Here is a 27,464-nt window from a genome sequence, read left to right on the forward strand (position 1 = left end):
CAACAGCGCAAGTAAACGCAGAACATTGACGGGAAGATGACCACACAATTTACGGACAAAGCCTGCCCTGTCGGGTGATCGTGTTGTGACTACTTCGTCCTAAGTAGCCTTTTACGCCAGTTATGCCGTTTATACTGTTTATTCCGGAATATTCTCCTTTGTCAAACTGTTTAATTTAGCGCATTAAAACGTCGGCAAAGATAACACAGGAGCCCTTCCCCCCTGCCCCCCCCTGCCCCCCCCACCCCCTGCAGAACGCGCGAAACAATCGCCGAGTGTATCGTGCAACACCACCAAAAATGCTAGCAAGGAAAAAGAACGCAAAGGGGGGAGGGGGGAGGTGGAGCTCATGACGTAGACATTACGCGATCTGTCAGTTCTTTTCTACACTGGCTAACCTTCCTTATCTTTCCGTCTCGCTCTCTCTCTCTCTCACTCACCCACTCTATCAGCTCTTTTATGAGGGGGGCCGGGAAGAACTTAATCACGGATGCCAGTTGAGGCAAACTGAGAGCGTATATCTCTTTAAGCAGAGAAGCGCGCCCCTGCCGACATAGGATCGTGACAATTCAATTACGCCTGTCTCCACTGTTAATGAAACAATTTTTTTTTAAATTCTCAGGTTGAGTGTTCCTTAGACAGCACCGTACTACGTCCAGAGTGTAGCCGAAATTTGCGACAGGTGTGAGGAGCCCTTTCACACATTAAGCTTTATTCTAATGAAGCACATATCAAGGGCTTTCACAGAAGCAGTAGGAAGGGGTGCAAAAGGTTCTCATATTCATTTTGATCACGTGAGTTTTCATTAAGGGCCCTCTAAATAGAAAAAAATTAGGTCAGGATGTGCGAGCGGAATCTCCTACTACATTAACAAATAGCCATCATACTGTGAGAAAAGGCAAATTAAGCCAGAACAAACGCAGGAACAAAGGGCTGCTCATGACAGTGCCTTGATAATAGCGCACCAGCGGCCAGCGACGTCATCTATTTTTGCGCTGACTAAGCAGGCCTGTCAAACGTTTTTCTCGGTAAAGATGAACCACATGGCATCTTAATGGAGCCAAAGACAACATAGAATAATTTGAGAATTTCAGCAGTGACAAAGTGGCCCAAATGCGAGAAAATAATTTGAAATCCGATGACGCCACACTGACGTATACAGGCGCTGGGGTTCGGGGCGAACATTGAGAAGCTGTATTTAGATCTTCATTTTTATCCTAATAACAAATATTTTGCTACTAAATTAACGGGAATGGAGTTTTGAAGGAGAAATTTATCAGTGTAAACTGATGTAGCAGTGTTTTTCTTCTGTCGTACAAACAGACAGATAAAAAAACAGATAAACAGAAGCAGCAGTAAAAAATAAACAAATGTAAGCAGTAAATGGAGCAGTAAAGTGTTTGCCCTATCTCTAGGTTTAGTTTAGCGCAGCAAGATTTTTTTGTCAAACCTACAGAAAAGGTCAGCCGATCAGCGTGACAATATGACATGCAGTTGTAATCAAGCTTGTTGTTGTTGTTTGTAATGACAATATTTTAGCCTCCACTCCGTCTGTCAGGTATACGGAATAGGTAAGAGAAAATTTTCATAAAACATCGGCATTGCCGGGTGGACAGAGATGTTCAGAATTACATGAAACAATGGCTTGCTTCTAGAAATATATACGAGCCTTTGGTGGGATTGTTATACGTCTAATGCTTTTTTTTCATATTTAATGCAATTCTCCTAAGAGTTTTCATAAACCAGCTGAACTGTTCTTGTTTAACAGCAAGAATATTGACAATGCTTTCCGACGTTCCTTCTAAACCTCCTTTGCTTCATGTATTCATATATTTATCTGGTTAATTGTTTTGTTGGAAGCAATGACTTGCTAAATAATTGAAGAATGATAACAGCAGTTCAAATAGGAGCATTTTTGGCAATAAAGCAGCTTTTTCAAACATCGATGTACATACAATCAAATACCTACGAAGAAAACACGCGTTCAGCAGTTTTCGCATTTGGACTCAAGTCAATAAAGTATCAGCAATCGAAGCTCAAAAGTCAAACAAACAAATTTCATGTTCAACAAAATCACCTCCAAAGGAGGCAAGACAAATCGAGACAAGCAGCCCATGGTATTAATATCATTGCCAATAAAACGTAAGCAGGCTCTTGACATAAAAGAATGACCACATTTTGTTTATAAAACCTACCAAAAGTAAACCAAGACACGCAAGAAATACAAAATTGTGTTACCTCTCCATCCCAAGAACAAAAAAAATATGCACATCACTTTCAATACTTTCGACAGACTAACTAGGCTTGTGCCACGTGCACCTCCGTGAAGTGAAATCACGCAGCATTTGGTTTGTGAAAATATATTTTACTGAGCGTTTTCACTGGCTTACGAATTGCGTGTGACTCTGTCACATGCGTGACATTGTGAAAAACGAAAAGCAGCGACGACTGAAATTTGTGCACCCAAACTTAAGAGCCAATAGCAGTCATTTGCCGAGTACGTGCCAGATGGAGCCACACACCGCGACCTCCAAAAATGCTGCGTCAGAATATACATTTATGTGTATAAAATTCTGACAAGTCTGCATGAAGCTTTGGGGATGAATCAGTAATGGATGTGTAAAGAGGAGGACGCTAAAGGTGTAAGTACGAGCTATTCAGAATACTTATAGGTAGAAAAAAGGAGAGAGTTGTCGACTAAAATTGGAGTATGGTCTACTAATGACGTAATCATGGGTTTATTGTAGACATCATGGAGTTGGTATTAACACATATCGAACGATAGCGATACTACACATGAACGCAACTGGATAGTTACGCGCGACAGACGCCCAGTTAAGAAGCGAATTTCCCTTATTTTCGTAATCATCATCGCCGCTGATATAGAGATATTATAAAGGAGCGGGGTGCAGTGAGCCTAGATAACGCAAGCCCATCACCGACCCAAGGCAAATGAGGTACCGAAAATTGCTATTCGGGAGTCCTTCAGCTATAGTTCTTATGCGAGAACGTTCTTTTAGTTTTGTTTTCTTTTTAATCAGAAGTGAAAGAACCAGGAGCGGCCAACAAGTGGCAAGATGTTGGGGGACGATGGAATCGTTGAATGAGCATGGCATACATTTCGACAATAGCTTCTGCGCTAACACCAGACGTATTCCTCAAAGCAGTATACGTACTACACTCAGACGTATTTTGTGGTGAGAAATAGGCAGGGTTGCCTCAAAGTGTTGAAACCACCTCAATGTTTTTTGTTTTTTTTTTTTGCCACCATCGTGACACCCCCGCCGCAGCTAAGACTTGAACCCTGCACTTCAGTATGAGCAGCCCAAATGTTATAACCACCGTATCCGGGGAAGTTCGACTCGTCCGTAAAGGAACAGACCAGTTGGAACCGTGCTAGAGGTATCCGGGACATTTTGTTTCATTTATTTTGGTAAAGAAGCCGCCCTTATTTTACGTGGCACTCTTTCGGCACACCCAAAGCCTATGGAAAGAAAACTAGAAAGCACCGAACACAGTATGGACCGCGGCCAGGAAAAAGGTCGAAAGCATCCGGGAACAGCTTGTACACCAGAAGTCAATGCTTTTTCTCGAATACACAACGGCAACCTATTGTATTACTGAATTACGTCAGTAATATTGTAGTATCAGTAGTAGCCAGTAGCATTCTATTACCGGCGGACGTCAGTAATGCAATACTACTGTATTACTACTGATATAATACTACTGTTTTGTATTACTGACGTAAATCAATAACACAGAACGTCGCCGTTGTGTATCCGAGAAAAAACGTTGACTTCTGATGTGCAGGCTGTGTTCGGATGCTTTCGAGCTTTTCCTGGCCGTGGTCCATACTGTGTTCGGTCCTTTGTTCTCTTTCCGTACGCTTTGGGTGTGCTGAAGTACGAGAATTACTCCGAGGCATTCGTGCTTTCCCCGGTCAGTCGTCTGCGCTCTGTCCCAAGTTTTTTTTCTTCCTCCCCTATGCTTTACTTATGCTGAGACAATGAACTGCCTGGAAAATGCATCACCAACTATCGCGACAGCAAGCATAATTGACGCTCCTTAAAACTGCGCGCTCGACATATTTCTACATGCTCGGATAATATTCTAATACCATAGAAGAGTTATACACACATAGGCAACAGAAAGTTGATTAAGCGAGGATGTGATTAAGTGCTGGGCACAATAAACAAGATGCACGTCACGGCAGTTAGAAAAAGTAAGCATTAATCGGATCATACACTTAGTATATTGCTCGAAGGCATTCAAAACATGCCGAGTGCTTCGAAATGTAACATGGCGTGGCAGAAGCACCGCAGAAGTATTCGTTTTTGGCGGCAGTGGCAATAAAACAAAACTTATCACCAATGACGATGCATTTCCTGGTATAACACATCTATACACTTCAAATAAGTTATCATTCTTAAGCTTGTTTGGTCACCATGCGGTGTGCGACAGTGTGCTTGCTGGAAATTCCTCTGCGACTGACTAAATGACTTATTTTTCTTCTCTCCTTATCTGTTCTTCCCTTTCCCCCTCCCCAAGTGTAAGGTAGGCAACCGGCCGGGTCCGTCCGTGGTTATCTTCCCTACCTTTCCCTTTTCGTTTCTCGCTGAAGGATCGCAATAGTTCGTGTAGAATTAGTTCTACATGAACTATTAATTAGTTCTATGAAGTATTATATTAGTTCTATGAACTATTACAGCCGAAGTAAGGGTAGTTCACGCAGTTATCACATATGCTAAAGTCATCTTAAAGTATTTTCATGACGGTGAGTTGCTGGACCATCGATTTTCGGGGCATGCGAAGGGGAAACTAGTCATGCTTGCGAAGCGTGCGACTTTCGTACTGCGCAGTGGTTACTTAACTTCTCTCGTAGTGCTTGAATTGAGCTTAAATACACAGGCCCTTTTTTTACCAAGATCTGTAAGTGCCACTAAGAGCTTGCTTGTTTCGATTCGTCTTTCTATATGTACCGTATTTGGGATGGAAACAGGAATGCTTCTGTTCGTCTCCTGTCTATTTCCGTGCTTTCTGTTCATGTTTTCAAGCGCTACCGGTGTGATGGGTCGGCATTCGTCGCAGCGTCATTGAATATACGAAGGCACAGAGCTATGAATAGAAAAAAAGCTTCATGCTTTACTGCAATCATCGCAGCCGTCAGTGTTTTACAGCCAGTGCAGTGAAAAACTGCGCGTTACTATTGTTCAAAAGGTTGAGGAAACATTAATTAACAAGGTTTCTGTCAATATTAGTCCAATAAAAGCAAGAGGTACAAAATGGGTTCGTGCGCATTGCTTCTTTAATAAAATCCTTCCGGGAATAATACAGCAATACTCTAGCCCCCCTTCCGACAATATTTGGTTAATTACAGGAATCGGAATAATAAAGGCTTCCGGCAATTTTTGCACAATACCAAGACTTGTCAGAGGTTACGTGATTCTTACTTAGAGAAGCGCCGGTATTGTTTCCCGCTCGTCAGTCCACAAAAATGGAATGCGAACAAGCCTTTACGTACTGCCCATTGTCAATTTTAGAGTTCAAAACATGCTAAGCAGTGTGTCTTGTAAATATGAAAAATGCGAAATTTCAGCATAACACTAGCGCCATTAAGGAGGTCCTTGTAAAAAGCACAAGATGCCCATTTACTTTTGATGGCCACACTAACACCGAACGGCCAACATGTATTTTTAAAGGCGTTCTACCCAACACTTGCACGTCTGGCGACAACTTATTGAGACACTGGTAAATTTCACGCGAAAACATATGCACCCGGCTGAGAAAGCCTTTGTCACGAATTCAATTCCAGGGCGCACTCGTCTAGCAAGGACGATGAGCAGTGGCATCGCCTGCGTACAACAGTGCATGTTTTTGTGCGAGCAAAGACTGAGGTGTGCACTCAACAGCAAAAGTTTGCGAGAGGCGCGAGCGCGTGGCAAAGTGACCCTCCTCCCCTTCTAGCGGCAACATTCGGATATCGTCGGGCGCGCAAAGCGGAAGCGCGAAAACGTGCACGCTTGCAGTCTCTGAGGGACGCGCATGCGTGCAGGCGTCGGTATCGACACCAGGGGTGCACCACTACAAGGGAGGAGGGTCGCTTTGCCACGCGCTCGCGCATCCCACAGTCTTTTTGCTGTTAACTGTACCTGGCGTCATGGGGGTCGAGGCTACGTACAGAAGACAAACAGCGCTACAGCAAGGCGCCCCAACCTATTCGTCGACTACGACTACGTCAAACTTCATTTCACCGTCGCGAATGAAGCCACCCTCCCGGTGTTGCGTGACTGCAGTTTTGAACAGGCGATCCGCCTTGCTGTTCTGTTCGGCGAAGTATTTTTCCAGCGCGCAGTTTCTCTCGGGATCTTCGTGCAGCATCGTCACGCTCGTGAGGGGCGAAAGCAGGCGCGACGTGCGCAGAAAGCCAGTGCAGGACACGGCTACGAGCAGGGCGTCGGAGGTGGACATCGCTCGGACCGCGAACGACAAGCAGGCGTCGGTCCGGTGCCAGCGCACCACCTGAGCAGACGGCCGGTCCGGGCACGCGAACAGACGGTCGGCGTTCCTGACGGTCAAGCGATACGTCACCAGCCTGTTCTCCTCGAACGCCACTCTCTGCGACGTGGCCAGAGTTTCGTCCGGGAACAACTGCAAGAAGTTCGGAAGCCGCTCGCAGTAAGCGGCCGGGCGAAGGTCGTACGACGGGGCGCTTTGTCGCAGGTGTTCCAGGGCCGTGAGCGAGACGCTGGCGAACACCTCCAGCTTTCGAAGGACGATCGCCCGCTCCCTGCTCGACGGGGACGAAGTTCCCGAATCGGTCGCCTCCTCGTGAACTGCGCCTCCTCCTCCTCCTCCTGGACGAACTTCGGGCGCCGAGTCTCGCCTCGAACGACGAGCTATGGGCCGCTGCCGGGATTCGAACTCGCGGTGGACCTTCTCGGAGACTCTGCCCGCGATCCTTTCCATCTCGCGCTTCAAGCCGTCGTCGTAGTCACTGATCGCCCGGAGCAGCTGCTCGGTGTGGTGGCCGAGTCCTTCCACCAGCTCGTTGTGGTCTCGGCTGACCGCCGAATTCACGCTGTCCGATACTCGCTGCATTTCGCTTCTCAAGTCCCGCTCGTAGACTTGCAGCGTGCGGCTCATCTGCAGCAACTGCAGGCCTTGAATTTTGGACTGTTGGAACAGTTCGTTCACTAGACTCCGATTTTGTAGCTCGGCCAACGAGTCACTGATGTGCACTTTCAACTCAGCCAATGCTGCGTTCAGCTCGTCGATCGTCAAACGACCGTCATTCGATGCCGGCTGCTGTGTGCCAGCGGGCACGGCGCAACCGCCGAGGTAGTGGGCCGGCAGGTTTCGCTGTAGGACTCGTTCTTCGCAGCGGCGACATTCTACCGCGTGGAAGAGGCAGTCTTCCTCGTAGTGGCGCAGCACGGATTCCACGGTGTCCGTGAACTCGCATCCTTGCGCTTCGTTCCAGCAGTGGGCCTGAATACGCAACACCCAAAAAGAAAATGTACAGCACGTGTATGTGCTAACGCTGCAGGCGTACATCAAAACATAGCGTCAGTGACAGTTAGGATATTGCTGAGCAGTGTGTCCGAACGGAACTAAAATGAAAAAAAAAATCTTTACCCGCACGGAAACGTAACTTAAGCGTCATTTATTGTTTCGTTTGGGAACGAAACGGCGATATTTTTTATAGGTTTCCGTTTCAAGGAGAAAGACTGCGATCCCAAACAACAGACGTCAGATAACGTGATTAGCGCTTATCTCAGTCAGGGATAAAGCGAGCGATAGCCAGTCGAGTGCTCTACTAATCTAAGGCTGCCGCCCGCTGCACTAGCAGATCGGCATCGTAAAAAAAAAGATCTTGCGCGCTGAAGAGCGTATCAAAACATTTTCTACGCGTACGAAGCTTTGTTAACGAAATTTCGACGTTCATTTATATTCGTTTAGGTTCGTGCTTTCGGAACACTGGTCTCGAATTCCGGCGAGTACAATCGGTGATGGGCTCCTTACGAGATCCTACTCAGGGCATTGGCTCAATTAGTGCACTGATCACGATCTCGTAATTCATAATTCACTTAGTGAAAAAAAATTAATCCTGTGTTTTTTTCGTTACTATGCTTCGCAAATTTTTGCATGCGACCCAAAACCGTTATGAACCATAACAGATCATTTTTTTTTTATTCCAGAGCAGAACCGGAAGGGAACTTTTTTCAGTGGAACAGAATTAAAACCAGAATGAAAAGCGTTTCGCTCCGACACCCCACTGTTAAGTCACGATTGTTAGGTTATGCCCTGGGTGGCCTGACATTTTCTATCCGTTACAGTCATTGGCTGAGAGCACCACCTCAGGCAGTCCAGGACTGCCAGGTACGGTTACAATCTAAGAGGCCGCCAACGAGTGTGCTCAATAAAAGCAAGATGACACTTCCGGCGTGCCCAGCAATTTCTTGTCGCACGATCCGCCACCGTGCTACAGCGGCGGTTCGAATCCCAGAGGGTGTGACCACGCTCCGACATTGACGGAACACTAACGTTTGCGTGCTTCCATCAGGTGTATGGCAAAGAACCCCAGGTAGAAAAAAGATTGTTACGCAGCCCTCCGCTACGGAGTCTCCCGTGGGTTACGGAGAAGTCCCTATCTTACTAGGGTACCTTAAATCCTAGCATTTCATGGATGCATGCACAGGAAACGTCGCAAGGTGGTGAAACAAGGAGGAGCGCGCGAGAGTGTCGGTAAACGAGTGTATAGTTTCATTCTGATTTAGCATTCATCTGCAACCTTACGCCGCCATTCACACTCACCTTCAGGCTGTTCGCTTTTCTCGCCGGAAAGCGTATCGTCTCGCACTCCTCTTCGTCGAAGGGCTCGCGGTCCAGAGGGCACACGCGGCCGCCATCTTGGACGCTGGCCCTGAGGCACAGCTCGCACAGAAAGTGCGAGCAGGGAAGCACGACCGTGCTGTTGGGAAGGACGCCGCACAGGCCGCAAATGCGAGACTGCGGCACGTCCTCAGCGATCCGCGTCGGCCTCCAGTTGACGCCGACGACGTCGTGGCCTACAATCCTGAGCATCTTCGCGCGCCTTCCCTGATCTGCCATGGAAATGTTCTGGCACAGTCGCTGCAGTGACGGGGATTCGCGCGAGTGTTCGTTTCGCTTACGCCCTCTGCAAAGCCGAAATTATTGCAGCTAGAAGTGAACGGCGGATTCGTTTCGTTGTCACGGTAACGGCTGAAGAGGTGGGTGCACCATCCGTGACACGTGGTAACTTGAAGACGTAGTTCGTGGCAAAATCTAAGCCCACCAGTCAGACAAGAACATTGACAAGTGCTTCAGCGCATGCACGCAGCACCGCCAAAGTAATACAACAAATGCTGTTGCGCTGCATACCGTGACGTCACATATTGGACTACAGAACCGAAGGAGCGAGCAACGGTGGTTATCCCGTCCTTGCATTCGCTGTCCTTCCTGCAATTTCTGCTCGTCTGCGCATTCACTGTCACGGGCATCGCAGAATTACTCTGCTGAGTAAAAAAGTACACCAAGTCAGAGCATGAGCAAAGTTCCGTACAAGGTTGGCGTACAAAAACAAAAAAAAAGGTTGATTTATTTTTTTCCGAAGTGAGATGCATTCACACAAAGCAGCGCCACAAGAAAGAGCAAAAATAACATTAACCGGCGCGAAAATAAAACGTGAACGAGTGCAATCAACGAATGCTTGCGTAGCAGGAAAATATCATCGGAAGCAGAGAACTGAAGTCGACACTTGATAATCCGAAGCCTTGCATCGAAGTGGCGTCACATCTTCATTCCAATGGCGGTTGAATGACTTCAATATCAGACCTCCCTCTAGCAAAGTAGTATGAAACCATGTGTTAGCAGTGAACATACTGCCCAAGGAAGTACGTCGCACGAATTTGGGGTCGTATTCACTGGCTTCGCCCAGAATATGCGCAGAAGGATCTGAATAGAATCGGAGACAACCTCAGCTCTAAATGCATCCTATTCATTATTCATTCTAACAGAGCTACTCCATCAAGAAGATAAAAAAATTCGAGCCAACGCTGTATTGCTTTTTCTTGCGCACGCTTAATGTGTTAGGGAGAATGAAGTGTAAACTTTGCTTGCCGCAGCTGGTGCTCGCACGGGGTATCGCCCACTCCTCTGTACTGGATGTTGTCACACGCGTCTAGCTGCGTTCTAGATTGGCAATTGTTTTCATAAACTCTTAACGTATTGTGGAGAAAATCTTAACCTTTAACGTAGATGGTATTCAAAAGTGAGATCTATGCGTAAAAATTATTATATGAATAGAGACAGTGTGTGTGCGTTGTGTAAGCAGCGCCAGCAATAATTCTTATCGCTTTCTTCTACAGTGTCAACAGGCGTGTGGTGACGGTTTTACATGTGGTACATGAGTCAAGGTGGCAATAGAAAATGCAGGCATGAAATCTCGCGTGATAAACTGTGAGCTTTGATTGTGGCAGGAATATTCAAAAGGCGGTTTGGATCGGAAAGCAATCGAAACCATACGGCCGCTCGGCATGTTCCGCAAGTGCAAGCGAAAGCTTGTACGTGTAAGAAGGATGGTGGTTTGATGCAGTGGGTGTGTTGTCGCGCTCGCAAGGGTGGAATGCAGGGAGGGTGCACACTGTCTGCTCACGCGCTCAAAGGTATGTGGCGGGTGGGGGGGTCGGAGCGGAAGTGATCGGTCGGGGAGATACGCGCGCGTCGTCATTCCGCTTACAAAAAAGCGCAACATCCAAATTTTCGGTTACGGCACGAAATGATAAGGCGAGAAAGAAAAGAGCGTGCGCTTAGGTCGTAGTGCTTTCCAACTGATGTAAACACCAAAACATAAATAAGCGGAGAGGTTCCAATGTTTTTGATAATGTTCTAAAAAAGAAATGTTACGCGCGTCGAATACGCCATCAGCGCCAGTGCGCTTGCCAAAACCGAAATCACGTGGCCCGCGCGCCGCGCGGTAAATGTTCAATCCTGTTTGATCGCTCTTGTCAGTCCTGTGCCGCGGTATTCTGTGAATTCTGCGATTTCCCCGAGCGTACTGCATATCCATATACACATTGTACGTAAGATGCATCATTTTTTTTATAGATGTCATCTGGAAATAAGCCTGTGGTGTACTGCCGCGAGTCGTGTATGTACTTTTACGTGACAGCCACGCTCAGGAGAAAGTTTCACCCGTAACAGCGAGTTCGTGCGCACAGGTCTTGTCCCATCCCAGGACGAGCTCAGCTTCGACTGGCAATGCTTTCGGGACGTTTCCTCATCTGCCGGATACCCTGTCGTGTGTTTCGAAGTGACATTGCCAGTGAAGGAGACGCCTCCCAGTGGGTCAAGTGGTGCGGAGGAGCGACCAACACATCGTGGATGAACTTTCCTTGTTTTACTTCCGCTGCACGCACCAATCCAATGCAATATTCCTTGGCAAAGCTTTGAGATAAGTTGAATATTTCGGTTTCCTAAAGTCATCTTCGCGCATTGTAGTAGTGACATGCGGAGGAGCATATGCAATGTACTGTGGTGAAGCAAAATAAAAGCGCAAGGGAGCCACTTCGCAAATGTATTGCGAGCTAAAAGATATTGGGCAGAAACAATCGACGATGATTGTCAGTGTAAGTGAATAGCCCGAAACAACGAGTGAGTGAACGCTTTCTTGTGGAGTCCGACCACAGATGATTGCCTTTGATATGAAAAGCCCTTTCTAAAGAGGAGCATTATCTCGTGATTAATTAAGCAGTTCTACGCATTCTTTTCGGAGCCCAAAGCTTTCGATTTCCTTCAAACAGAATTCGTGCACAACGGCTACTCAAACAGCTGTTTTTCGTTTTTTAATATTTTTTGCTGGCTGTTTTTTTAGTTCGCGAAAGAGTGCTAGGTCGCGTGCGTTAGGTTTTCGTACGGGGCAGGCAATATGCGCGAAACAAGGGCTCAAACCACTGCAGCTTTGTCCCTGATAGCTTTGAATGTTTTCGAGTACACTCATTAGGCATCTCGGTGCTCGTTCTGCGACAGGGAACGGGGGGGGGGGGGTGCGCTCGTACAGTTATGGAACGCATACTATGTCCCGTGGCAGTGGCCTTCACTTATGACGTTTCACCGCAATACACACCGTACGCTTCATTGCGTGAGACACTTGCGCTGAGGCAAAGCTGACATCAAAATTTCACGCAGAAACTTCTGTGGTCTATGTATGCGCAAGCATCGTGCTCATCTCGACGCAGCCCAGTGTCATGATCAATGTTATGAAATTCGACCCTACCCCTTTGACTCTTAGCAGCACTTATCGGTCGTCATCAAACTTATTGGACTATATCCGACCATTATCAACCCGTATAGGTTGTTATCTACCTTATCGGAGTCAATCCGACCCTTGTGAACCCTTATCGGTTATTATTAGCCTTATCAGAATGACTCCGACTATTAAAGGCACTCATCGCTCTGTAGCACTTTGTCCATCCGCGTCGAACCATTATCAACCGTGATGAGACCCATATAACCCCTCATCACTCCTTATCAGCTCACTGACTTCTTATTCGTGTGTGTTGCTTGACGCGAAGCGCATGAGCCCTCAGAGATCGGCGGCGTTGCAGTCGATGAAGGAACGCCTCAATGGAAGGCACATCCAGCGACCACCGCAACGCATCGGAGAGTTGGCGTGTTTGGCGTTAAATTTTCGCAAAGTGGGAATTGTCCTGGTGTCTACAATGCTCCAAGTCGGCTCTACAAGTCCTAGAGCTTACTTTTATTCAACCATCACCAAGACTTTCAGCAAAGCCTTCAAAAAATCTCCTTTGACTTTTGTTTTGTACGGCCGGTACAGCACATTCATATGTTTCAGGTATTTTCACCGACTACAAGCGTGGTTGTTTAGCCCTTTAGGTAAGACACTCGGCTTCTGAGCCTGGGGTCGTAAGTTCAAAACTAACCACCACCAACATTTTTTCTTTCGAATTTACTCCGTTATGGATTACACATTACTTTCTTTAGACATTATACACTAATTTCGTTACAGCGATTCGTTTTACGTGACCGACGGACGGATGGACCAGTTTCCTCGTTGGGTAAGCGTATAAATGCTTAGGCGTTTAAAAACGAAATTATGCATCACTGCTTAGACTTTTGCGGCGTTTGCTTTTCGTTTCAAGCTGCCCCCCGCGCATTCACCTTCGTTACCTCAAACACGTGCTATATTGAATTCACCTGCTCAAATGACAGCATTGTGTGATAACGCCACGCCCTCTAATATTATATATTAACGCGACAGCGTTAAGGAGCTCGTGTCGCAGAAAAGCCGGTGTCGTCGGTGTCGGCGTCGTCGGCGTTGGCCGTGAGCGATAAATCCCAGGAGGCACTTCAAGAATAAAAAACAACTTGCAACATGGGCTGGGTGGGAATCGAACCTGGGTCTCCCGAGTGTGAGACGGAGACTCTACCACTCAGCCACGAGTTCGATGCTTCAAAGCGGTACAAAAGCGTCTCTAGAGAATGCGGTGTTGCCTTAGAAATGAGCTGTTTCTAATGCTCAGGCGTGTGTCGCTTGCTCAGGCGCACATTTCGTTGCCGCGCCAAACGCGGCGCTGCTCGACGCCCACCGCGTCCGATGCGGGGCGCGTAGTCGCTGCGCCGTAGCCCACTGTCTTACACCCCTTGGCGGGTCGACGGGAACGCTGTCGCGTTCCACTCTTGAAGGCGAAGCTTAAGCGTCCTCCAATTTTATTTATATATATATATATATATATATATATATATATATATATATATATATATATATATATATATAAATATATACATATATACACGTTATAGATAAAGATCAAGAGTCCATTTTGATTTCTTCCCCCAGCAGAAGTTTTCAATCGTGCCTATGCAATCGATGCTGGAGCACGACAACAAGGTGAGCGCCGACCTCGTAAGGATTCATGGTAGTATGGGTAACAGCGCAAAAGTGTTCTTTTGCCCATGTGTTATTCGAGCTGTTACCAAAAGTACGATGAATACAATTGATCCGCGGATGCACAAAGCGCGCGACACCAGAACAGCGAAAAAAAACGCGAGACACGCATTTCATTTGCCATGTTCACCACGGGATGGCAACCGAAAAGGTACCACCAGAACCTCAATAAATAGGGCTTAGCATGAGAACTTTATTTTTTTCTTCTTGTATCCTTCATTATATATAAAAAGCTGTTTTCGTTTTTGCAAGCACTATTAGTAGTATTTAGCGTGTTGGTAGAATGTCACTTTATATATATATTGAAGCGGAACTTCCACTATTGAGCTTTCTAGGCGACGGCTTGACCCCCCACCTCCTAGCGGGCGCGCGTTAGGAGGTGGGAGGGACGGGGTCGGTCAGTGCGCATCTCCTCTTCTACTGCAGATGCGGTGGCTGTGCGCGGTCGCCTGCGTCCTCAACCTGGGACGCAGTCTGCGCTGGGTTCAAAGGCTAGCCGGCATGATGGCTTCGTGTGCGCTGTGTTCTCCTGCGTCTGGTCCACGTTGAAGTGAGAAGCGGCACTGAGGGGAATTTGCTCGCTGCGGCTGCTGCCCTTCATCACGCCAGCATTCAGTCAGCGCGTGTTCGTGAGCATCGAGTGAGATGTGTTTGTCCGCCTGTGTGCGAGTGACCATGTGGCTGTTAATTTATTTAGTAAGCGAACATTTGCAGCCTTTTTATACAGTCGATAAAACGACTAATCTTACTTGCTATAGCTCTCTAATATTTGGTTTCGCAATCAATGCATAGTCTGTCGGGCGAAACGATGATCATTTTTTATCAAATGTCACCCCGCACAAGCCACTAGTAGTTATCGCAGTGATGTTGTAACCCAGCGAAACCTTCCTGGGAATACGCACAATCAGATTTGGTGGGCCCTTCCATCGTCGGCGTGGGCGTTATTAATTTAGTAAAGCCAAAAGCGAAACACGAACAGTATTATAGAGTGCGTCGGGATCGAGTGGCGGAAACGCGATAACGGAGTTCACCGATCGAAAGCTAATCACGGGCAAAGTGCAAGACAAGGCGAGTGACCGTAAGCGCTGCCCTTGGTTACCTCTGAAAAGGCCATTGTTCCGCACGCTATAAATACAAAAAATAACAATAAATTTATTTTTTTATTGCAAGGAAGCAAAATAGAAACACTCGCACTAAGAATGCAGAATATCTCAATAATCAGCCAACTTTAAAGAAGTCAAAGAAATGAAACCAGTTAGGGACCCCAGTACAGAGCTCATATATCCTGCTCCCAGCATGTTGTTGCACTTGTTGTTGTTGTTGCCTTTAAAACACTGCCTCCGAGCTTCACGTAGGATGCTATCACGCCCCTTTTATTTCCTTTGGGACACGGAGAGGTAAAAAAATTTTCGCGGAGCTCGCTGAAGCATTCGGCTAGTGTGACAGAGGAAACCGTGTGGCGCGATTTCGCGTCCTACCAGCACTGGGAACATTTTTGTTTTATGTTATCACACAACACTGCTGGGAAATTAGTCCAAGGCTTCGCGCTGCACACAGACTCTGGGAGCAGTGGCCACTATGCATGTATCTTGGAGGCCAGAACGACTAATGCTGTAGTGGACGACTATTACACTATGCGGATTCCATTAAACTCGCGTGTGCCTGAGATCCTTCGTTTTCATGCTTGTAACAAATAACGTCGGCGGCACGAAGAAGACCACACGGGACAATGATGATGATGAGTCTCAAACGTGACGCGTACCCGCAACAGAGGCTGCACCAAGAATAAGAAGATTATTCGAAAACTATGTCAAGTACACCGACAACACCAATGCCCACAGCGACGTTGCAGTGGCAATGTCAGGTAGTTTAACCAGTAGCTCACAGGATTCACAGCCGTCAAGTGTCCTATTATAAATCCAAGTCAAGTCAAGTCAAGTCAATTTATTTCAGCATTTCTTTTGTACAAACAGAAGAATGCTAGGACAAGCACAAAAAGCTGCTGAGTACTGCAAATGTATATGTGTAAATGAAGTCAATCAAATTTCGTAGGTGGCACTGTGTCATTTCGCTCGTTCACAGTTTTAGTACAGGTTACGGCCTCAGAGTTGGTCAATCGCCAGAAGGGACCTTCAAAACGAGTAATCCAGTCTCAAAAAGCTTCATCCGCGCCAGTAGTGCTCGTTCTGGCCTCCGAAATGCATGCACAGATGCTACTAAACTCGGAGTCCATGTGGAGCCCACAGCTCTGTACTAACTGTCCTACACTGTTGTTGTTCGAGCCAGTTCGCTCATAAAGGTCTGTCTTTTGAGAAGCTGCGGCTCAACCCACTCATCGGTATTGTGCGTTGCTCCAACGCGCAGCATTTTCGGAACCTTGGGTCCCGTTCCCAAAGTGGCCTGCGCTTCTGAACGCTTGTGCTCGTTCTCCCGAATTTTGAAGTTTCATTCGACTTCTTAGCATAGCGGGAGTTTTGTTTTGTGCATGTGTATGTACAGATTTCCCGTTAATAACGTTCGCCCTACCTTACTGGAGTTATTTCCATGCAATAAAAAAATGAGTTCCTATATATGGCCGAGTGGTTACGCTCGACTCCCAAATGTGCATAGCATCGCTATTCACTAGCACCGGTTCGCAATTCTGGAATGAGGCGGTTGCGTAGTCGTCTCGACGTGGTTCACACTGTACTATTACACAAATATAATTGTGTTTTAAATATTATAACAGATATTCATTCAGTTCTTCATACCTTGATTCATTTGTTCATACCTTCATACCTTATTTCTTCATACCTTGATTTAATACATTTGTATACAACCACACAACCCCTCATCTACTCCCCCGGGACTCAAACAAACCGCCATAATACCGTTATGTTCTTGTCGAGTTGGCCGTAATGGGTGAACGCAATTAAGTGAGGAAAAAGCTGGCAAGCGAAAATAATGTGATAGTCTTCACCGCAGGATAATGCTGGTGTTGCAGTGAATGAGTTCAGAGCCGAAGGAATCACTGAAGGTCGTTATTTGTTGTTTGTTATTGTTACTATCATCAGTGAAAGAATTAACTGGAGCTTAACTGTAACCCCATCAGTCGGCTAGCGAATTCAGCCCACGGAAAACTTATGTTCATCAAATTTCTCGCACCTTCAGCATCATGAGTGACATGCGGCTTCAGAAATAATTCGCAATTCTAATATTTTCTACGAGTTTGGTTAAAGCCGTAAATATGGGATTCGCGCCTTTACACTCGCAAAACCTTCAAGTGCGGAACGTCAACTATGTCACGCGAGACATCGCTTGGAAAAAAAGAAGCGAGTGACTTCAGAAATTTCAATGACTGGCTCATTTGCGCATATTCTGAATGTTGCCAACTTTCATACCCGGCTTTTCAACTCAATTGTAATATGAATAGGCTAGAATGGCACGAGGGACTTCGAAAAAAAATATTTCGATAAATGCAAGAAATGGCGAAGATTTAGCGTCGGCATCGCCGAATCGATGAGTCACGTAATGGGCGTGATAGGACCCTTGGTACCACGTGCACATAACTGTAAAATCTAATAACAACAAAAAAGTAAAAAAAAACGATGGACAATAAACAAAAAATCAATCAGAAATGCCCGGAAGCATTAAGGTGGTTGCAGTATGAAGACGGAAACGGTGAACCCCAATTTGTCTAGTTCGACTGCTTACTTTCGAAGGCAGCGCAAAAAGAGGACCCGCCTCAAGACTACACGGTGAAATAATTTACACCCTTCAAAGTGAATAAGAGTAAATCGGTCTATAACTCGCACCCTTACACCCTTTTTGGTCTAAGGGTGTGAGTTATATACCAACTTACACTCTGATTCACTTCTGAGGGTGCAAGCTGTTTTACAGTGTACATGCTAACGTTGGGACGAACACGAATGAAAACATCGATAGTTTTCAAGGCGTTTCACTGACGTGTGCAATTGGGAATGTTAAGTGATTCGACGGAGGAATTGTACGATTTCTTGCAATGGTAATGAAAAATGGACCGGCGCTACAAGATTTCGAACACCGGAACTGCTGCATGCTTACGATTCATTTAGCTCGGCGGCAAGGATGGTTAACACGTTAGCGTGGATATTCAGTTTAGAGGTCGCAAGTGAAGTGGACAAGTAAGCCCGTTTTCTGCCAGCTCCATTCATAAGGATCGTTGTAAAACAAGCTTCTGAACGCACGTAGGCGCGATTTCAACTACGGCAATTTGATTTGTTATCTCATGCCACACAACATGTACAGGAACTGATAAAGAATTGACAGGGACGATAAGTTGCGCGTTCCAGGAACACAAAAAAAAAACGAGTGTTAAGGGGAAGTCAATTTATATACGCCTCCTACTGGAAGTGGCAAACACATCCACAAACAATGTGCGGGTCATTCGCACACCTGACGGTGAAGTAATTAGCAATCAGTAAGTAAATAGGAATGCTGATATCACCTTATTTTATTGCCACATTTACTGAATTCCGGCGATAAGCTGGTCGACATATTGAATACCGCTGGTACAATTTGCGTAAGTGCAAGAGTCGACGTTGAGAATAGTCGAACCGGCAATGTCGTCTGTCAGGCGTGAAGCAGTGCACCAACTAAGCAACCACGCCGTCATCGGCGTCAACTGGAGACCGATGCGTCTCGTCGAAGAAGTGCCGCCCGAGCACGTCTGCGAACACTGTCACGTGATTCCGCAGAGAACAGTGTTGCTTCCCTGCAAGCATGCCTTCTGCGGGCTCTGCTGCGAGGCGAACTCGTCAGCGAGCCGGAGCGTCTGCCCCATCGACCAGCAGTCCTGCGGGAAAGACGAACTCCAGACGATGGTGCTTCCAGCCAGAATAGCGAACAGCTTGAAGGTGAGGGACGAATCACAGTCTTGTTCCTGCGGTTACTGTTCTCTTTCTTTTGTTTGTTTGATTGTTGTTTCTGTTTTTTTTTTTAAGCGAATGTTTCTTTGCCAACCAGCCCAGGTATGGCATGGCTGTTGAGTGAATGAGCATCTCAGCGAACACGTGTGTATGTGTACTTGTCTAAAAAGGGGACATCTGCACCAAATGCAAGTAGCAGCGAACAGGCTCATATAAACCTTGTATGGCTGACCGTCCAAGTAGCGCCATTACGCGAACCTCTGTTCAGCGTAACAAAAAAAAAGACATTCTTAAATAGAAACGTAACTAATGATGAGGACTCAAAGGTCCTCCTAAAACACAGCGCCCCCTTAACCAAATTGTATTCAGCGTATTCGCTTCAATTCCTTGATTTTGCTCGACTGAACCATTCGGTATATGCCGCTGGCTGTGCACCTATTCTTGGTCAGTCCTCCAGAATAAGCCCTCCACTGTGACAGAGGAGGTACAGGATCCATAATTGTGGCAGTATATGTGTAACGATTCTCTGCCCATACAACAGTCATGGCCATCCTATCGTCGACAGCTATACCCCACAACGCTCTCGCCTTCGTGGCATCGCTGGATATACATATGACACTGTGTGACCTCCTAATTCGGCATTCGTATTTCGGCGCGCATTGCAAGGGTATTGTATTGCATATGAATAACTATTACACGATAATCAAGTTGTGACCTGGTTGATAAACATCTCACGAGATTTCACGTCGCTAAGAATGAAAGAATGCGGTTAGCGCGAACAAACAACCGTGGTTGCTTAGTGGCTATTGTGTTGTGCTGGTGAGCAGCATGTCGCGAGATCGAAGCCCGGCCACGGCGGCCGCATTTCGATGTAGGCGAAATGCGAAGAAACACCCGTGTACGCAGATTTAGGTGCACGTCAAAGAGCCCCCGATGGTGCAAATTATTGCGGAGGCCCCCACTACCGCGTGCCCTCATAGTCAGATCATGGTCTTAGCACGTAAAACCCCATAATTTAATAGAAAAGTTAACGAAGCTAGCGCGAATCGTCGATAACAGGTTCTTTCTCTTATGCAAGAGCGTCTTTCTTAGTAGCGGAGTGTTTGTCTCGTCTGACTGCAGTGCTTCAATTCGGACTCTACATTCGTGCCGCAGACATTTTTGAAATGTCGAAATTGTTTCGAAATGTCGTACTGTTGTGATATTGTTGTGACATGGAATCCGTTGTGTACTGTAATATTCTTGGTTATAATAAATTGTATTGTTGTGATGTTGTTCTGCTACTGTTCTATAGATTGCAGTACAAATGTAACCTACTCTTATCTAAGCCTTGCGGGGGCCTGATAGTATATTCGAGTAAATTACTGAATTATACGTAACTGTACGAATTGTCGTTATTTGTAAAGCATTAAATTAGCCACTTCACTGAAGCTTCGCGTAACGCATTCTCCTATATGTGCCTTGTACCTGCATATCTTTTTACGAATTCCGAGAGGCAACAGTTATGCTGGGCAGTCGCCTCATACGTGACCTCCGGAGTTTAAAAATGGCGAAAGTGCGACAAGCAATTCAGAAGCATTTGAAAACTCTGCGAAAGGAAAGTGGCAGCTAAGAATTCACGCTGAAAGCTCCTCTGGGAGTTGTCTAAGTGCGCGTATGGACTGTGCCACTTGTCATTATATATGACATTATCATGACATGTGTCATTATCAATGACATGAAACGTGATTCGACTTGTACAAAGGACAGCGCTGCAGCGACATGAACTGCTGCGAACGGCGGCGCAAGGTGAATTGATGACGCAAGCAAACTACGTCAGGTGGCGGCACCAGGTGCGCTGACGACGTTCCCCTCATTATGAGCCGTTATCGCTGCTTAGCGCCTTATCCATCCGCGTCGAACGATTATGAATCATGATCAACCGTGCTACGGCGGCAGGCCGTATCTTCAACGCGGCCTGCAATGGGGGCAGAGAGCGGCGAGTGCCGGTAGCTTCGTCAGCGCTGTGTTCTCGCCGCTTGTAGTTCGCTTTGAAGCGAGAGGCAGTGCAAAGGTGAATTGGCTCGCTTCTGCAGGTCCTGTTATACAGCGAAGCTGTATATGGCTGGCCGATTAGTCCGTCCGTCCGTGCGTCGCCTACTCGCCGAAAACTCGTCGGCGCAACCCTGTGCGCACGCGCAAAAAAAAAAAGACAAATCGCTGCAATTTCTCTGAATGTTATCTTCCGTCTACGTATAAAGCGCATTACCATTTCCGCGTGATGTTATCAGTCGCGACGGTCACTCTGAATGTTATAATCTTATCGACCATGTTAATGGCCATGTAAAAAACATGATGGCGGTGCTCCTTCGCTCCCATTGCAGCGTCAAAAGACATAATAAAACTCAAGAGTGTACCCACCAATCGTCGAATTTAACGTCGACCTAAAGTGCCCAGACGGCAAATGGAATGTATCCTTCCTATTGGAAGGGCTTGGAATTGAGCGCAACACGGACACCAATGTGACTACCACACGTAACCGGTCGTGTATAGATTAAACCTTTGGCAAGGGCGTGTCCAACATAACAGTACAACTTATCGCGCTGTACTACAGCGACCACAAAGCTATGGTGACTGTGGTAACAAATGAGGCAAAATAAAGGCAATAAAAACCACGAAGTTACGTGTATGTGTCTGTATTCCATGAATTATCTTTTATTCAATCTTTTACCCAGATGTGATACCTGTTTTCCTGAGCGGATGTTTATGTTTTTTCTGATTTTTCACTGTGGTACGCAATATGATCACTTTGTTGGGTTTCTTTAACCCCCTATGTAATGCCCGTAAAGGGCCCTTAGGGTTTGTTAATAAAAAAATAGCAATCCTGTAGCAATCAATTTAAATCAATATAATTGTCAATATAGTCGTCCCACCAGAGCTTCGCTGGTTGTTCTTCTTCAAAGTGTGGAAGAACATTAAATTTTTCTTGAAAGCGATCGTCTTTCAGGACCGATGGACGATTTCCTTCGATGATTAAGCACAGGAAGGCTTACGCATTTAAAGATCGCGAGAAACTCTTGTAATACAGCAAACATAATCAAGCTTGTTCCAGCCTTTGGTATTCTCTTTTCAAGACTTTCAAGTAGGCTTCAGTGTTCTCTTAAGAAATAATTTCGAAGCTTTTAAAAACAAGGAAATAGTTGCATTTTGGGCATCGATTGTTTTGTAGAGTTACGAAGAAACGGTGTGCCACTGTTAGTTGTGAAACGAAAGAGGTTTAATTAATGCCACTTTCATCAACTGCATTAAGCATTACTATAGTATTTGGCGCTAATGTGCGTTGATTACAGTAGGTTAAAGTCATTCAGGTTGTACGACGAAGTTGTTTTCGGTAAAAATGTAGCTAAACGAGCAATACGGCGGCATTTTTTTCTTTCTTTTTTATCTGGTTCAAACCAAATACACTGAACCTTACGTATGACCACGACATCTGAGAAATAGATAGCAACTCCAGCGATGGCAGCTACAGTTTGTGATGTCATGCGCAAGCAAGGTGAACAATCCTCTCAATTTAACTGCGTCCCTTGACGTGCTTTCATCAAACTGCTTCTATTGTCTGAGAGGTGTGTGAATGGAAACAAGATGGAAAAAAAATATTAATACGTTCTTTTGTACCAAGTTATCAGTCTTCTAGATAAGGCAGTTGTTTTTGTTCAGTAATATTATTGTCTGGATAAACAAAAGGTGATTGAGTGAACTAATGTAAAGGTTGAGCATTTGGTCGTACTTGTGTACCCGCTCTCGTTGTTGCGTCAAAACCAACTTTTAATTCGGCAATTTTTATGAATGTGCACATTTTCGCCCTTAAGGATACCAGCCATCCTACGACGTCACAGGCTAACTGGGAGTTGTATTGAGAAATGTGCAACAAAGCTGTCACTGCATCTTAAAATACACGTTTCACTCTCATATTGTGGCCAATTCTTCTGAACACCCAGTCTTTTTTCATAAGTAAAGATCCACTATATTGTACTAAAAAAAATAACAGTGACTCAACTTAGAAAGCAGCTGCAAGAGCCACGACATCCTAACTGCAAAATATACTTTAAAACAACGTCAAAACGACACAATCCGTTGGAGTTTTGGCACGTAATTCCTAAAACGGAGGTTTGACCTTCATTTTTTCTCTAATTTTCAATGCATCCCCACTTATTTACATAAACTTTATTCTACATAGGTGGAATAAAGATTCTTGCAAAGACTATCAGCGTGCAATCAGTTGTGATATGGTCGGTGTGCGGAATATATATGGTGGTGTAACCAACATATTCATGACAGGTGGCACACGAGTTTCGCTTTACTCTCTTCCTGCCATGGCAGCAAACGTCTTTCTGTCTTCTTATGCTAACCATATCGGTGCTACCTTTTCATCATAATTTTGTCTGTAGCAATGACTAGCAATACGAAGCCTTTATTTGAAACTCTATATTGTTCTCAAAACAATAGCAAAAAGTAATAAGAATAATAAAATGTTTATGCACCCATAAATAGTTGTGCCGTCCGAATGACAGAGTCAGCGAGACTCAGAAGTTAAATTGTCATGATTTCCTAATTTGCAGAAGTACAATAAAATTATCAAGCCGTACAGACTGAAATATATCGCTCCTGCAGCAATAATAACTGACCTACATTTTTACGAACTCCAACTGAAAAGTGAAATCGCATTGCCCTGACGAACACGCCTCTTGTTCGAAACGTTGGTTTGGGCCTGAGGCTGCCATTGCTCATACAATGTGGATCACCTTCACAAAAAGCGTGGGACAGGGATCACACGTATATTTCATTCATAGAGAGACACACAATCTTGTTCCCTTTTCATTTATTTTCTCTGCACGTTTTTTTTTCTTTCCATAATGCGGGGGTAGTCAACCAGGTATAATCATCGTCATCATCAGCCTATTTTTATGCCCACTACAGGACGAAGGCATCTCCCTGCGATCTCCAATTACCCCTGTCCTGCGCCAACCGATTCCAACTTGCACCCTGCGAGTTTCCTAATTTCATCACCCCGCCTACTTTTCTGCCGTCTTCGAGTGCGCTTACCTTCTCTTGGCAACCATTCTGTAACCCTAATTGTCCAACGGTTATCTAACATGCGCATTAAATGACCAACCCAGCGCCATCTTTTTTCTCTTCATGTGAATTAGAATATCGGCCATCCCCGTTTGCTCTCTGATCCACACCGCTCTCTTCATCTCTCTTAGCGTTACGCCTGACACTTTTCGTTCCCTCGGTCTTTGCATGGTCCTTAACTTGCTCTCGAGCTTTTTTGCTAACCTCGAAGTTTCTTCCCCGTATGATAGCACCGGTGTAACGGAATATTAGCACACTTGTCTTTTCAGTGACAGTGGTAAGCTGCCAGTCAGGATCTGGAAATGCCTGCCTTATGCACTCAAGCCCATTTGTACTCTTCTGTAAATTTCCTTCTCGTGATCAGGTTTCCCCGTTAGTAAGCGACCTAGATAAACGTATTACTTCATGGACTCTAGAGGTTGACTGGCGATCTTGAGCTCTTGCTCCCTTGCCAGGCTATTGAACGTTATCTTTGTCTACTGGAAACTAATCTAACCCCGCTCTTACGTTTTCTGTTAAGGTCCTCAATCATTTGTTGAATTGGTCCACAGTGTAGCTAAACAGGGCAATGTCTCCTGCAAACCGAAGGTTCCTGAGCTATTCGCCGTTAATCCTCACTCCTAACCTTCCCAGTTTGATAACTTGAATGCTTCTTCCAAGCATTCAGTCAATAGTATTGAAGAGATTGTGTCTCCTTGCCCGATTTTTTTTTCTTTATATGTATATTTCTAATTTTTGGTGTGGAAAAGCAGGGTAGTTTCCAGTGGCGGCATGTCCGGGTGCAGAGATTCTTAGCACCCTCTGCCGCATCGCACGTATGACCACCGCCTTGGCAAGCTGCGCCGTAGCCGCTGGGGTCTGAGGGTCACTGCTAATTGTAAGAGTCATGAAGGAGGTTGTGGGTGAATACTGCACAAGGGAGGCCAATTCCTGTTCTGGTGAGGGAGTGTCCTTGTTGAAGCTTAGTGGGCCTTAATAGCCCAATAGCTTAATAGCCCCACTGGCTCTCGGCATGTTTCTTTTGCCGGTGTGAGACGCCATTCCATGCCTGTAAATGTAGTGTACTGGCGGAGGATTCGAGCTTACGATGTTCAGCTTAGAAGCCCGATGTCCTACCTCTGCTCCACGCCACCACCTCACTCACGTTGCTCCAAATGGAACACTTCCAATCAGACACTTCCAAAAATATATATATACCGCAGTTAACCATATAGTAATCTATTTCACTTGTCCTCAAGGAGCAATGAAAGAAGCGAAAGCGTGCAACGTCAAGAGATCCATGCCAAATCAAAAGAAATACCATACTATCCGGGTCCCTATAAATATTCATCGACTGCAACGCCACTTTTTCCTATAGGGATTTAGGTAAAACACTTAATGGTAGGTAGCGTCGAAAAAGAGCATTGATTCGAGGACCATTTTTGAGTACGGCTACCTGTTACGCTATCTCTCAACACCTTCTTATATTCTTGTTTCGTCTTTTTAGGCTCACTGCTGGAATGAAAGCAAAGGTTGCGAGTTTGTCGGCACCATGGAGGCTCTCCTGCACCACTACGAAGAAGAATGCGACTTCCGCTTCCTTCAGTGTGCAGTAAGCGGAGCGACCGTCCTGCACAAAGACCTACCGGCCCACTGCAAAGCTGGGTGCGTCGGTTCTGGTGCCGAAGCGTATTTCGCGTGCTCGAACCAAACGATCGCTCAGGACACCATGCCCTCGGCCGAATACATCAAAGATACCATCGAGATATTAAAGAAGCAACTCGAATACTTCCGCAAACGTCTCTCCGAAAACCAAGATCGGATAAACATCCTCGGCGAAACGTTGGCGGCGCAAGAGCGCAAGTTGCAAGAACTGGAACTCCAGCGAGCAGACGGCGGGCGCCAACCGAAGGGCGGCTTCTCCCACAGGGTCCGAAAGGTCATGCAGCGAAGCTTCCGCGCAGTGGGCCGCGCCGTCTCAAGTAGGCAGACACCGAGGGAGCAAGCCGTATCAGTCGAGCATCTCGTCGACACAGTCGCTATGGAAGGCAAAGCGTGTTCGCGGGAGAACGAAGGTTTAGTCAAAGATGATGGGGAGTTGCCGCAGAGTAAACCGCTCGAGTGAAAGCCTGTCTGGCGCAAGCGCGCAATCCTAAGGCGGCCAGAGTGGCACAACACATCACGGAAAATCAAGTTACCGATTTCAGTTGCAATTACCGCATTCGAAAATCTCAATGATCACAGTTAGCGATTACTTCCTTACGAAAGTAGCTGAGTAATTACTAAAATAAGGTAATAGTTTACTTTTCATTACTTTACTGCCAGAGTTAGTCACAAACACAGTGAATAAATTCAACTGCCAGGGCTCTCTGAGTGCGTCCTCGGCATCCAATCACATGCTGTTTGTGTTTGCCTAAAATTCCTTTTAAAAATTTTTTGTTGGTCATCTCCTATCGTTTTATTAGGAAAGCATCAGCAGCAACATTGAAAACCTGCTCGATCTGTGCGCTACAGGGAAGGGCTGTGTTGTAACGTACCAACAACCTGCGCGAACGATTTTGATTGCCTTTAGTCAATACCGCGATGCTTTCGGACGGGTCCCTTACCAAGCGCAGCTCTTAAGTGTTTCTGGGACTCTGAACAGGTTCTCCTGCTAGGGCCAATACAACGCTGCAAAAATTGTCCGTCGGTGATTTGCTGGCATCAGCGTCCGAAGTGGCCATTGCTATCGAGGAATAACAGCATCAGTTCAATTTATTGACGAAAAAATCTGGTGTAGATAGAATTTTGAAAATGCGGCAGCCGCAATTCGATAGACACGTAATGCAAAAAACGTTGGCGTAACTAAATTTATGTTCACGTTAAAGAAACCCTAGGGAGTCCTAACAACCCTTATAGCAGGATCGTAGTTCTGGCAAGTAAAACTCCATTATTTTTTAGACATCTCAAGGAGAAATTGGTCAGAACCACAAATCACATCGTGACTTGCATTCTCATTTAACCTTATTTTAAGGTTGCCAACATTTCACCCGGGTCAACCACGGTGGAGGATACTCATGGGTTTTAATTACATCTAGAAAACGACTAATCTGCTCTGGAAAGTATATACCGGCTCGTCTTATTATGTCGAAAGCAATAGAAGCCAGCAACACGGGAACAGCATGATCGCCCGCGTAATCATCTCGTGCCAAAGCCAACTTGATGCGTCTGTCATATCCAGCACGTGCCCAGTTCTCGCATATTTCCCAAGTGCTTTCATCGCGCTATGCAACGCTCTGTGTTTGACTGCACCGCATTCAAGATCCGCCCACATTCCGCGCTCCTTTCCTTGCAGCAGCCAACAAACAGACCTTGTTCCACATTACACCGCCGCTGCAAGATCTGCCCACATCGTAACACGACAGGTTCTAACTGAAATATTTGTTGTAGTGCAAATAAATGTACTCGTCGTGCCATTGCCGGCGTAATACCGCCGTCATCGTCTTTGCCGCTGTCGTTGC

General features: G+C 46.0%; 3 protein-coding genes across 10 annotated transcripts in view; 1 reads left to right on the plus strand and 2 right to left on the minus strand.

The window, feature by feature from the left end:
- The window catches only part of LOC139060943 (uncharacterized), a 147,943-nt gene that overhangs the window by 38,568 nt on the left and 81,911 nt on the right, over positions 1–27,464 (minus strand). The gene's annotated exons all lie outside the window — the stretch shown is intronic.
- Positions 5,288–9,417, minus strand: LOC139060941 (uncharacterized). The gene is made up of 2 exons (XM_070540288.1): positions 8,815–9,417; positions 5,288–7,488 (listed from the first exon to the last, which is right to left on the minus strand). The coding sequence occupies exons 1-2, from the start codon at positions 9,109–9,111 to the stop codon at positions 6,214–6,216; spliced, it is 1,572 nt and encodes a 523-aa protein (XP_070396389.1). The 5' UTR covers positions 9,112–9,417; the 3' UTR covers positions 5,288–6,213.
- On the plus strand, positions 18,568–27,360 carry LOC139061458 (uncharacterized). The gene is made up of 3 exons (XM_070541453.1): positions 18,568–18,861; positions 25,472–25,946; positions 27,299–27,360. Exons 1-3 carry the CDS (start codon positions 18,568–18,570, stop codon positions 27,358–27,360), a joined length of 831 nt encoding a protein of 276 aa, XP_070397554.1.

This window comes from Dermacentor albipictus, chromosome 6 (genome assembly GCF_038994185.2).
Source record: "Dermacentor albipictus isolate Rhodes 1998 colony chromosome 6, USDA_Dalb.pri_finalv2, whole genome shotgun sequence".
NCBI lineage: Eukaryota > Metazoa > Arthropoda > Arachnida > Ixodida > Ixodidae > Dermacentor > Dermacentor albipictus.

Bases quoted from the DNA above. Each gene is read 5' to 3' on its own strand.
- LOC139061458 (XM_070541453.1), top strand. From the start codon at position 18,568: ATGTCGTCTGTCAGGCGTGAAGCAGTGCACCAACTAAGCAACCACGCC. The intron at 18,862-25,471 runs GTGAGGGACGAA...TCGTCTTTTTAG, and splicing joins GAATAGCGAACAGCTTGAAG to GCTCACTGCTGGAATGAAAG. The intron at 25,947-27,298 runs GTAGGCAGACAC...CTTTCCTTGCAG, and splicing joins AGTGGGCCGCGCCGTCTCAA to CAGCCAACAAACAGACCTTG.
- LOC139060941 (XM_070540288.1), bottom strand. From the start codon at position 9,111: ATGGCAGATCAGGGAAGGCGCGCGAAGATGCTCAGGATTGTAGGCCAC. The intron at 7,489-8,814 runs GTGAGTGTGAAT...TTGCGTATTCAG, and splicing joins GAAAAGCGAACAGCCTGAAG to GCCCACTGCTGGAACGAAGC.